The sequence below is a fragment of the Pipistrellus kuhlii genome, unplaced genomic scaffold (assembly GCF_014108245.1).
Source record: "Pipistrellus kuhlii isolate mPipKuh1 unplaced genomic scaffold, mPipKuh1.p scaffold_m20_p_5, whole genome shotgun sequence".
NCBI classification, from domain to species: Eukaryota; Metazoa; Chordata; class Mammalia; order Chiroptera; family Vespertilionidae; genus Pipistrellus; species Pipistrellus kuhlii.
Genome location: NW_023425551.1, coordinates 39,296,462 through 39,309,343, shown reverse-complemented (window position 1 = coordinate 39,309,343; position 12,882 = coordinate 39,296,462). Strand labels below are relative to the sequence as shown.

General features: G+C 36.2%; 1 protein-coding gene across 1 annotated transcript in view; it reads left to right on the top strand.

Moving 5' to 3' along the window:
- Nucleotides 1–10,674, top strand: part of FHL5 (four and a half LIM domains 5) — a 35,742-nt gene extending 25,068 nt beyond the window's left edge. The window contains exons 6-7 of the mRNA XM_036415120.2: nt 3,630–3,816; nt 8,586–10,674. Coding sequence (XP_036271013.1) covers nt 3,630–3,816; nt 8,586–8,749 — 351 coding nt within the window. The 3' untranslated portion in view covers nt 8,750–10,674. The remainder of the gene's footprint in view (nt 1–3,629; nt 3,817–8,585) is intronic.
- The last annotated feature ends 2,208 nt before the right edge of the window (nt 10,675–12,882 follow it).

The window sequence follows — 12,882 nt, the reverse complement described above, 5'->3', positions numbered from 1 at the left end:
AAAGTAGATAAAGTTTGTGGAATCTTCCAGACCGCTGCCTTTTAGCTGTATTACAATATATAGTGGAAGTGAACTGATACTATCAGGTTACATTTGTGTTTAGTGTGAATTCCAACATGTCCAAAGCACTACCTGTCACATTGAGGATGGCCATCTATTTCTTCTCACCATAAAATTCCACCCAGAACATTAATTTAACATTCCAACATCTCAAGTGACTCGATATTCCAGTTCCATTCACTGCTTTTAACTAATTTCATGTATTCCAGTAGAGAACACCCCCCCCCTTTGAACAAAATATTGCAAAGAAAATAATTTTTGATCCATTTTATTTCAGAAAAATATGGATTTGTCTCACGGAGTGATAAAGTGAACCAATTTAAGCAAGATGTTTAACTTCTCACATTATGTCTCAGCAATACCAATGTCTTCTGGCTTGAAGCTTTTATGTTTCTAAAGAGTAGATAGGAGGCTCAAGGGAGATCATTAGGGAAATTCATTAAACACAAAGACAGAAGACTAAGATCTTTGAGTGGCTTCCTTCACTTCCTTTAACTTTGATATTCATTCCAAACATTTTTTTCCAATAGAAAAAAAAAGTCATTTTTTCCGAGAAAACTTTGCCCAATTCTTTTTTATTCTCTAAGCTTATTTTGTGAAAAAGTTGCTCATCTTTGTCATCTTTACAAAACCTGTCTATAGTCTATAAAATATATATTGATGTTCTCGAAGAAATCCTTGACCCTGAGGCATCATAAGTTTAAAATAGCACTATAAATTGTGATGAGAGAGCTGAATCATGAGAATACATTGGATTACTGCAGTGATTCCTCAACACTTTTGATATATGGGCTACTTTGGCAGCTCTCTTAGGACCTTTTGTATTCTTGCATCTGGAAAGCTAGAGGTCTCATTACCACTTTCACAAATGCATAAACAAACACACATGCATATAAACACACACAGTAATTTTTTAGGCATATTTAAAATACTACCACTGCATCTGAGGTGGCATCAATAAACCCCTAAATTATCATTCTTAAATTACACTATAATGATGTCTGAAACTTACAAGTGATAGAACATGACATCCTATACCTGGAGATTTCCATTACTCTACCAGAAACATTGACTTGAAAAATGGCTTCAAAAGATATAGACCCAATGACCCTGTAACATGTGAAGCTCCAAAGAATTGTCAATAACATACATTTAGAAACAGATGTTGGAAATAAAAATGAATAGATCTATCTCACTACTTTGAGGGGCAACAAAGTTAGCCATTTTTTTTTTTTACTGTTTCTTAAAGATTTATTTTAAAATAATAATGAGACTTATGGGAATTATCTTAATGTCATCTGTTGGGGACACAATATAAAGTTTGTTCGAATACTGTAAAGATTCAAGAAGGGAACTACACTAGTACATCAGCTGCTGAGCACTGTCTGGGGCCAAACCTCTGGCATTTCCCAGGTTATAGGAACCTTTGCTATATTTAGGACATGGCTTGAAGTCACTAAAAATGTATGAAATGTTTATATTGGATAGTAGACAGATCATGACACGCCACATTATTTCCTATTTAATTTTTTAAGCCATAAGTCCTTTAAGGAAAGCTGGATATAAACATTTCTCATCAAAATGATCCTACCTGAAGAAAAACAATTTGTTTCAAACTAATCAAGATTAGATTTTTTAAAACTTAGGCAAAACTACTTGGCAATCAGGCACTTAGAAGTTTTTTCCAGAGAAATTTTATTTTGTGAAACTAAATTTTGTTTTCTACCCAACAGCAAGTAACCTCAAACCACAAGTGCTTTGAATTCAAACTTCTCAAGGTTCAACTAGAATATTCTGCAATTTATCAGCTTTCATATACTAAATGTAAAATCATTATTGCCTCCACTTTGTCAGAGAAGAAACATGATCTAAATCCTGGCATCAATCAATGGCAAAAACTGAGCTTAGATATTAGATTTCATTTTAGCCCACCTGCCTCTTCAAAAGGGACATGATCACAAGCAATCTGTTTTAATGTCCCAGGGTGTCTTCTCCCTAATTAAACAGTCTTTGCTGTACATATCAAGTTTTACTTTGCTGTGAACACATTTTTCTCAAGTTTGAATCTTTTAAGCATTGCCTGCTAATCATTTAACCAAACAAATCAAAGGAATCGTGAATTCCACTGTGCCTGCTCTAAGGCATTTCAAGTCAGTAGGGAATATTTGAAATTGCTTGTGTTCACACACATCATCATGTTTCTTGTTTACTTATTTTAGAATACTTTTCTTTTTTCCTTTTAGGATCAATAACTTTTCTTCATAATATCTTTAATTTTTAAGATGTTTTGTTATATTTTAAAATATCTTTAGAAACATCATTTTAAAACCCTATATTACAGGCAAATAACATTTTAATGGCTTATCTACTTCATTGAAATACAAAGATTATAAGAACCATCTCAGCTACAACGTTGCTTCAGTCATTTTAAGACATTTACATGAACACATGCCAAGTTCCACAGCTACTGCAGGTCAATAGACATGGTTCTGAAAGGTGCTATGACTTAAAAATTGTTACATAGTTTTTACCTCTATTATCCCAAAGAAAGATGTCTCTGCCTTCTAAAAAGTAGAACCCAAAGATCAAACTGGTATAGAAAAAAAAAAAACATTATGGAGGAATAATAACCATCTCCGACAAAAGTCTAGCACATCACACGTCAATGTACAACCAGTGCTCTTAGAGTCTTAAAGCTGAAAACTTTCACTGTTGCCCACAGTATCCCACTTGTGCTAGATACAATATTGGAATTGCTTCCCAAACACTCTTCCCCTTGGTGTTTATTCACTCATTCAATAAGGACTTATCAACTGATTACCATTGCAATGTTATCTTGCCTCAGTATTGTATTCATGTTTAAGCACATGGGTTCTGGGATCAGACTGTGCAGGCTTGAATGCTAGCTCTAGCTCTGTGTGACCCTGGCAAGGGACAACCATTCTACTCCTAAGTACTTACTCATCTCATAAGGGGGAAAGATAAAACTGCATTGGCATGTTGAGAATAGTAAGAGGAGGCCACCCCCTTAGCACAGGGCTGGAAAAAAAAAAAAAAACACTTAAGAAGTTTAGCTCCTTACTAACAGAGAATGGTACTTATCCATTCCATTCATGGCTGTTACTGCTGGATATTCTTGAGCCTGGAGGAAAGCCTTTAGGAAAAAAAGTGTCCTATTCTGCATCCTTAAAAGGCAAACATGGAAATAAGAACAGAGCATAGGAAATATGTTAGATCTACTGGCAGCTCTTTGAAGACCAACATGAAAGTCATAGGAAGATAAGCAAAGAAATCAACAGCCGACTTCTTTTCATTTTTTTATGGGTCCATTATAGCCCTGTTTCCTTTCTGCTCCATTATGGGAGAAAAATTAGGATGTGTATCCCCAGTTCATATCTCTATAACCTTTTGCTTCTCATATCCATCCAAAAAAATCTTAGGAAAAGGACAGCCTGACACCACATGACCAAGTAGCCCAAAGAATCACCTGTGGACATAGAGGAGAATCACATAAGGTCTGAATTCTCACAGCTCCCACGGTCATTACTTTTTTTGTGATCCTTTGGCAGGTGATAACTTCGGGTTGGATAACATTTCATGACCAGCCGTGGCATAAAGAGTGTTTTCTGTGTAGTGGCTGCAGGAAAGAGCTCTGTGATGAAGAGTTTATGTCCAGAGATGATTATCCATTCTGCTTGGACTGCTATAACCATCTTTATGCCAAAAAGTGTGTGGCCTGCACTAAACCCATTACTGGTGAGTTCTTTAGTTGAATACAGTCGTTCCATGAGATAGTTATGGCTACGTAAGTGCTATATAGTTCACTCTGGGAAAAAAAAGGGGGGGGGAGTTAATATTTCTCTTGTGTTTTTTTTTTCTAGATAGACACAAATATATAAGCACTATTATTACACAGACCCTTCCACACAAATATAGATTATAATTAGGGTAGCTATGTGCTAGAGGCCTGTGAAATTATTTGGTATAAGGCCAATGAAATAATTTGGTTTGGCCTTGTCAAGGCATTAGGGGTGAGTTAAGTATATGTTTGACCAAATATAGCAGGCTAATTTTTTTAAAATATATTTTATTGATTTTTACAGAGAATGGGAGATTGAGAGTTAGAAACATCGATGGGAGAGAAACATCAACCAGCTGCCTCCTGCACACACCCCACCGGGGATGTGCCCACAACCAAGGCAAATGCCCTTGACCGGAATCGAATCAGTCCCCAGGTCAACGCTCTACCCACCGAGACACCAGTAAAGGCCTTTCTTGCACCACGATCCCCCGCACCCTGCCGGGTGCACCCAGGGCCCCGATGGCGATGGCGGGGCCTCCAGGGAACACAATGCAGTGAGCTGTTACCGCCAAAGGCTGCCCAGGGGGCCCTCCGAGTACGATGGACAGGGGTCGTCGCTGGGAGGCCTGCACCAGCCCTTGGCGCCCTCAGGCCTGCAGCCCCGTCTCTCCCTCCATCCACACGCCGCCCGGTGCTCCCCGAAGACGAGGAGCAGGCTAATTTTTAAGTTGATAATTTTGTATGGCCTGTGAATGATGTTATAAATATCTAAATGGCTCTTGGCAGAAAAAAGGTTCCCCACCCCTGATCTAGAGGATTATTAATGCTAACTGTAATGGTACCGACTCTCAATAAAAGAAAAGTTCAGAGGAAGAGGAGAACAGAATGAGCTGAGACATAGACACCTGCATGAGGAGGCCTGGTCTGAGCTGGACCTTTAAGGATTCGAGTGGAAGGAAGGGATATTTGAAAATAAAAATCCTGCTTAATTCCAAACAAGGATGAAAGGGCCTTAAAAATGGGAAAAGTTTTAATTAAATGTAAGTATTGTACCGAAACCCAAAGCTGTACTAATTAGGGTAGCATAGGTTACGAATTAATTATACTTCATTTTAAAATGTTTCTAACAAGTGTACTATTCTCTTTTCCCATGCATTAAGTTTTAATCATGAATAGATAAAATAAAACCAGATAGTATTCTGCCGCAGAAACAAAAGTACACATGGCGTGATTTGAAAATAACATAAGTGGTAAACAATCTGTGTTAAATATAGATTTTCAAGGCAACAAACAAAGCATTGCCTTTTCCTCAGAGACCCTTCTAAAATGCTTACCCTGTAGTTAAAGAACTAAGGCTAGCACAGAAAATATAAGCATCACTCTGCTGGGTAATTAATAGTCACTGAATGATGTGGGAGAACTCTCCATGCCTAGTATTCTTAGATAATATTTCATATTTTTGCTCAGTTTATGTAACATGGAATTAAAGTTTACTGTATCCCTCTCCCTCTCCTCCATCTTCAGATGTTTCACAAAATAAAAGTTGAATCTTCATGAATGTTTACACATCAGACAACTCCTGAAGTTAAGAGAAAAAGCCATTATCTTCCCTGATTTTATCTAGAAAATCGGTCTTATAGAAATGTAATAGTACCTGGAGCTCCAAAATCTCCTTCGTGGAGTCTGCCATCACAACCCAACAGATTCAGTTGACTTATTCTAGAACACTTTTCTGGAACTAGTCAAAAAATAAAAAAATTTAAAAAAAAAAGGTGGGGGGGTGGGGGGGAAGCTTCCATGAGAAAATTAGAAAATCACATGACTCAAAATAGATTTGAAGACTTTGGGGGAACCCAACTGGCCAATACTAGTTTGTAAAGAGCCTACACGAGCCCTGAACTTGATCAGTTTCAGTTCTGATCCATAACAGATTCATGTGTCTAGGAAATTTTTTTCTGATGTATTGTAGCAAGTTGATCACTGAACTCAGTTTTTAAGGTTCAAACAGAAAAACCAGTTTTCTGGATGTCACATAAGGATGATCAGGAACCAGAGATTTGACCCAAAAGTAATCCAAGATTATCTATTTAATGTAGAATAACTCATCTTTTGATAAGTATCTTAATCTCCTTTTGGCTCTGTAACTGAGAGATACTAGGTACTAAACTTCCAACTTGCTTTAATATTTTTTTTATCTAATTCTTATACTTATTATATATGTCCTAGAGTAGTGCTTCTTTTAAATTGAGCTATTTGAACTAACATTCCATAGAGAATTCTTATACTATCATCTCTTCTGAAAGTTGCACATTCAAGCAAACAATATATCACTGTAAGGAACTATGTTAGAATGTTTTAAAAATTCTAACTATGTTAGAATGTTTTATTTTATGTTAACTAAATCTCTAAGGCATCTGGTAAAAAATTTTAACCCCATCATAACAAATTTGAGCCATCTGAACAAACCCAATGTAAAAATATATTTTTTCTTCCTCTAAGATAAGACTAACCTTTCAAACTTTTGGGGATAAATGAAGTAACTTGGTGTAGTGCAAAGTACTTTGGACTAGAGAATAAGTCACATACCTTAGTCTTGCCTCTGCTCCTGACCATTGTGTGAAAATGGGTAAACAATTCACCTCTGAGGTCCTCATTGGCCTTATTTTCAAAATAAGGAGTTGAGCAGGATTACATTTTAGCTTTCTTTCACTTCTGTTTATTTTAACTAAAAGGGGTTTCAAATATTATGATTTCTTCAGAAAGAGATGCTAATGTTTCAGATTATGTTTTTTTACAAAAGATAAATTCAGGCTTAATTTAGTGGGGTTAAAAGCATACATGGGCTCTGAAACCAGGGGGCCTTGGATTAAATCCAAATCTGCCACTTGTAAGCTGGGTGATTTGGGCAAAGAGTTAAACCTCTGTGTCAATTTCTGTATACAAAGTAGGGTTGGTGATAACATCTTCCCCATGAAGGTGAGGTGAGAGTTATATGAAGTCATACATGTAAAGAGCTTAGAATATTGATGGGTTCATCTTTAAGTGTTCAATCAATGTTAGTTCTTATTTTACTGAATTTTTTGAAGTAAATGAAGCCAGATAAAAACAAGTGCTGGAGACCTGTTTCCTGTATGACTCTCTTACTGCAGACAACCCTCATGGCCTGAGGGCGTAAGCATATCTAAAATTGAAACAATTTATAAACATCACAGGATCAGTCAGGCCTTTCTTAAATTCCTGCTACCAAATGCTCCTGATTTTCCCCTCTTTGTCAAATTCTAGAATTGTTTTTACATTTGTCACTGTACAGGCTTACTAATAAACTCAAGAAAACCTCATGAGCATCACAATTCTAAGTGTGTAATAATTAGTTTTATGAACAGAGATGATTTATATTTATAGAAAACATCATTCTTGCAATCAACTTATCAATGTTTTGAATAACATTAAAGGAATTAATTGGTTCATTATTGATTTACTCTTATTAGAAAGTGATGATAGCATCAAAAATAGCAAGCTATAAATTTATTTAATCAAGGAAAGTAGAATAATTTTATATAAATATATCTATGAATTAGTAAATTATATGTAAAGACATCAAATAATGTTTCTAGGGTGGAAATAGAAGTTCATTATAATATTAAGGAGAGTTTATCTGAAATAGAATGCTTATTCACTCTTTTTGCTTTACCATCCCAAATGGACTATTTTGAAATTGTATGTGAATAAGCACATGGAACTGTTTTAGCCTCATTCTATAATACAAATCACAGGAAGTTCACAGTATTAAGGTCACTTGAAAAAAAAACAAAACAAAACTTGTCAAATAAATAAAGACCCAAGCTTAGGGATATTCCAATTCCTACCTTTCTTCTTTTCTACAACTTCTCAAAACCAATTCCTTGAACTCTGTCTTGGATTCATATTAAGGATATAGAGAGAGTGTCCACTGAAGACTCAAATTCTACCTTTCTTCAAACACTATGGCTCCAGAGAGGCCCAAGAGGTTGAAGGATGACATGGCACTTCTTAAAAGCTAATCATGGGATAGCATGGTTTCAGAGTGATCAGATCCACAGATCTTTGTCACAAGCTGAAGTTATCTCTGGGCAAGATAATGAGGTCATTATGTTAGGCTAGCTACCTGATAATCTGGATAAAGGTCTAGATTTGGGGCGTTTGGAAATTGTATTCCAAACCACAATATAAGCATAGAACTTTATCCTAAGTAAAATTTAAATGTGGAAAAAGGAGGAGAAATAAAAGTCATCAAAACACCAGACATCAGGCTATGAAGTACAGTTTTATTTTATTTTATTTTATTTTATACAAATATTGTCTCTAAGAAAGCAAGGGCACAACAAGAGAAAAGAACAAGATATCTCTATTTGAATATTTATTCTCAGTATACTATTGTATTTTCTTACCTGGCTTAGCAGTCCTTATCTGCTTCCAAAATTATGTGCTTTTTATATCCAAATTCTACCTATTTGTGTAGATAATAGAAAGCTTTCACTTGGAATCCGACTGGATCTCTTCTGGGAAATTTGTTGTCTGGGTGACATTCCCAGATGGATACATAGCAATGGGGATAGCATTCCTTTTTGGAGTTACTTGCCTCAGTGTAATCTTACTGCATCTCCAGTTCCTAAAAGAGGTCCCGATTGAATGCTCCATCTATTCATTGAAAGAATAGATTATTCTTTTTCTCTATTTTTTACAGGTCTCAGAGGTGCCAAGTTTATCTGCTTTCAAGACCGTCAGTGGCACAGCGAATGCTTTAACTGTGGGAAGTGCTCGGTCTCCTTGGTGGGGGAAGGCTTCCTGACCCAGGACAAGGAAATCTTCTGCCGCAAATGTGGCTCCGGCATGGAGACCGACATCTAGATGGGGTCCGTCCTTCCCTACCTAACATCCACCTTGCTTTTGTTCTCACTAAATCCAGAACTTGGTTGAAGTTGTATCTCTGACTTGAGTTTTAGGAAACATTAATGTAAACTTCAGAGCAGAAGGGTTTTGCAGGCATTCTGATTGAACTGTATTATAAGAGATAAAAAAAAAAAAAAAAAAAAAAAACACAGACTAACAGAAATGAATATATACTAAATCACAAAAGGAACCTCTGCTTGCAAAATACTGCACTCTGCTGTTAGAAGTAATAGGAGAATATTGTAACCAAGTAGAGCACCTGTACATAGAAGTCATGGATGTTGGTACTGAAGACAGATGTCATTCAAAACTGCAGAATAAAAAGGAATTAAGAGATCAAATTAAAAGGCATACATAAGACTGATGTTTGTGCTCCTGGCAAGCTAGTGATACATATGGTGATATGAATAATAAAACAGTGATCCGGGAAAACTGATCAGCAATCAGCACATTTAAGGATTCTGTCATTTTATCATTCTTTTTCCACTCATACATCCTGGCTTTGAAAAACAAAACTGCAATTTGCCCTCATCCACACTGCTTCCACAGCTCGTTGCTTCCCGTGGCTAACCAATGGCTCTGATACGCTATATAAATATAATGGGTTCTCTCTACCTGGGGATAGTCAAAACATGTTTTATTAAATGTATTTTCAAAGCCCACATAATTTTTCTAAAGACTTACATATTTCATGAGAGAAAATGTCTATTCTTTCAAGCTAGCTACCAGAATAATCATTGTCCCCAAGGCAAACCTTTAAAGTAAATAGATCATTAAATCATCACTTGTGGAAATTAGTTTTAGGGAAGGGATTGAGTGTTGGAACATGACTTTCATCCAGATATCTAAAGGCATAATAGAATGCATAATTAGCTCTGAGCCTCATGCATTTTGACTTCTAAAATTACATAGATGATTAATGGAAAGACATAAAAGCAGGCTTTAAAGAAATCTAATATTAATAACTGAAAAGGAATAACTCACTGCTGGTAATTCAGGACCTGTAACGCAGTGGAGTAGAGCAATGTGGGCTACGGAGGAGCCCTCTCACTGTTCCTCCTCACCTGTGCCCCCCACCTCACCCATGCCAGCCACACCCCAGAGCTTCAGTCTCTGGCATGACCAAAGGGTGCACTCTCACCCCTAAGCAGTCATTCTACAAATAAGTCTGTTTTCTTTGGTTGGTCATAAGGGAAGTAATGGCCTTAGTGAAAAGTCTAGCTGCCCTGGACAACACTTTCCACGTCGTGTGAAACAAGTGAAAGCAACTTCTGCTCTCTGTGATTAATTACCAACCTTTTTAAGTGCACTTGCGTGGGAAAGGGGGAGGTCAGGAGAAGAAGCCCACCTAGATGTAACTTTTATGCATCTACTCCCATATTATTCCATAGCATTAGCGTCTCTGATGGAAATCTAATTATATGCTGTGGCTGATTACCATGATTAAAATGGCATCCCAGGAGATTCAATTAAAATTGTTATGGAAAGACAAGTTTTGAAATAGTTTGAAATGCAAGGACATTTGAGATGCTAACAACTTGGAGGTACGAATAAAAGGTCAAGCTGCAAAGGCGATGTGAAAGTAATAATTGTCTCCCTTTATATTAACAATGCCAAGATATTTGCTTACTTTTACATTATAAAATGTAGAAAAATCCATCCATATTTTTCCTGATTTGTTTAAAATTTCACATAACAGGTAGGTAACAAAATATGCCAATTTGTTCTAGGATCTAGAAAATAAGAGTACATTACATATTTAGAAAACCAAGTCATTCTAAGTCTGGAGAGAGATACAGCATTGTAACATTGTCTCAGTTAATCAATTACATGTAAATATGCAAAATGTAATGTTTTCTTGTTCAAACAATTGGTGATATGAAGGCATTTTGCTGGGTGTCTATGGGATTGGTGAGTGATAGGGCTTGTATTCTGTCTGTACAATTAAAATCCACAGAACCATTGCTGAGGCAGAGATGTTATCATTCTCTGGTATAGATACTTCTGCATATAAATAATTCTATATTTAGAATGTAGTTCAGTCATCAAATATGTATTAGGCATGTCTGTGCACAAAGGTAGAGTTTGAGCTGTTGTGGTTCTGGGATGAGAGATGGGGAGGTCAGGTTATGGAAATGTGGGAATGTCAGATATAAAGATCCTTCCCTACAGCTTATAAAAGGTGCCATGTAGACACAACACACATATGAAAAACAACCAAGAAGGAAGGCCTCATTAGACTGATATGCATGCAATGGTAACAGTAAAAACTTTATACTATCATTGAGTTTGGATACAACAGGCATTAGGAAGTTACTAACTATTCTTAATAGAGGTGAAAGCATCACAACAGTATTTGAGAAAGATCATGCTGATGATTCTGTGTGGCCTGGAACTGAAGAGGACAAGGTCCAAAAGGGAGGCATCTTAATGCAATGATATGCGTGGTTAGTGGCAAAAGAAGTGAAAAGATAAAAACAGTAAGTAATGCAGGCCAAGGGATCCTCTCTCTGTCAATATAAATGTGTATGCAAGACAACAAATCAAAATATTTTATGTTGTCATGTTGAGATTAAAGATGACAAAAAAGGCAGAAAAGAATTTCTGCTTCCATGATAACAGGTAGGTTGCCCACGGATTCAATTTTTTCTCAAACCAATGGACATTGGAACAATCCAGGCCCACTGGTTAAATGAAGTATGATAATGCTACCATCATCAGTTCAAAACTTACATAGTCACAATAACTGTAAAAAAAAATCTTCCAACTCTGTTGTGCATTGGAGATACTGATCATAATGGTCTTCGTTAAGAACCATCACAACATTTAGTACCACAAATGAAAAATCAACCCAAAGAGATGTCTGATGTTAGTGACACCATTTTTTAACTTAAGGAAAAAATACTTATTATTCTAACTGGCATGGTAATAATACTTCATATTTTAAATAAGAAAATGATTGTTATAATATGTTTTAGATATATTTAATTGAGCACATAAATTATTCTCAAATACATTTATCAGCAAGTGTTTTTTTAAAATATATTTTATTGATTTTTTTACAGAGAGGAAGGGAGAGAGATAGTTAGAAACATCGATGAGAGAAAGTCATCGATCAGCTGCCTCTTGCACATCTCCTACTTGGGGATGTGCCCGCAACCAAGGTATATGCCCTTGACCGGAATTGAACCTGGGACCCTTCAGTCAGCAGGCGGACGCTCTATCCACTGAGCCAAACTAGTTTCAGCAATCAGCAGGTGTTATTGCAATAAAACAGTTTTTACTTATTTTACATATTGTGGTTTTCAGGCTATTTATGCTAAATAAATTTGCATAATACATATTTCTCAAGTTTTTAATCTATGTTTTTTTGCATTATCTGTGCAGTAAACAGGAAGTTTATGAAATAATTTATAGTGTTTTTACTTCTCTTTCATAAGGGAGCATGATGACTTTTACCTTCTTGTCCCAGCCATTTTTAAAAGAATATATAATTTTTATTGATTTCAGAGAGGACAGGAGAGGGAGAGAAAGATAGAAACATCAATGATGAGAGAGAATCATTGATCGGCTGCCTCGTGCAAACCTCCCCCTGGGGATCGAGCCCACAACCCGGGCATATGCCCTGACCAGGAATCCAACCATAACCTCCTGGGGCATAAGTTGCTGCTCAATCACTGAGCCATTTTTACAACACCCAAATTAACTACCTGTTTAGATATTATTTCATGGCATTAATATAAAAAAAAGACATAATTGAATTCTGTCTGACCCAAACAGTAATGCTTGTCCAGTGAACCTCATCTGTGCTCTTTCTTACAGCAATCAACTTTCTAGATATTCTAAACCAAGAAGAATTATTTTATTGCTAATTATCATTCCTATGAGTCTAAATATATCACAAGTATCTCACTTCAATTGAATTTTCCTGTTTTGACTGAGATAGTCTTAGCTAATTTCTTATTATTTGTATATTGGGGGAATTGTTAAGTCTTATTTAATCTAAAGTAAAATATGTGTCTGCAATACAAGTCTTTGTGAAACTTTAGCTAATCCACATTCAGTAGGTTATCTACAGAGTTGCATAGATT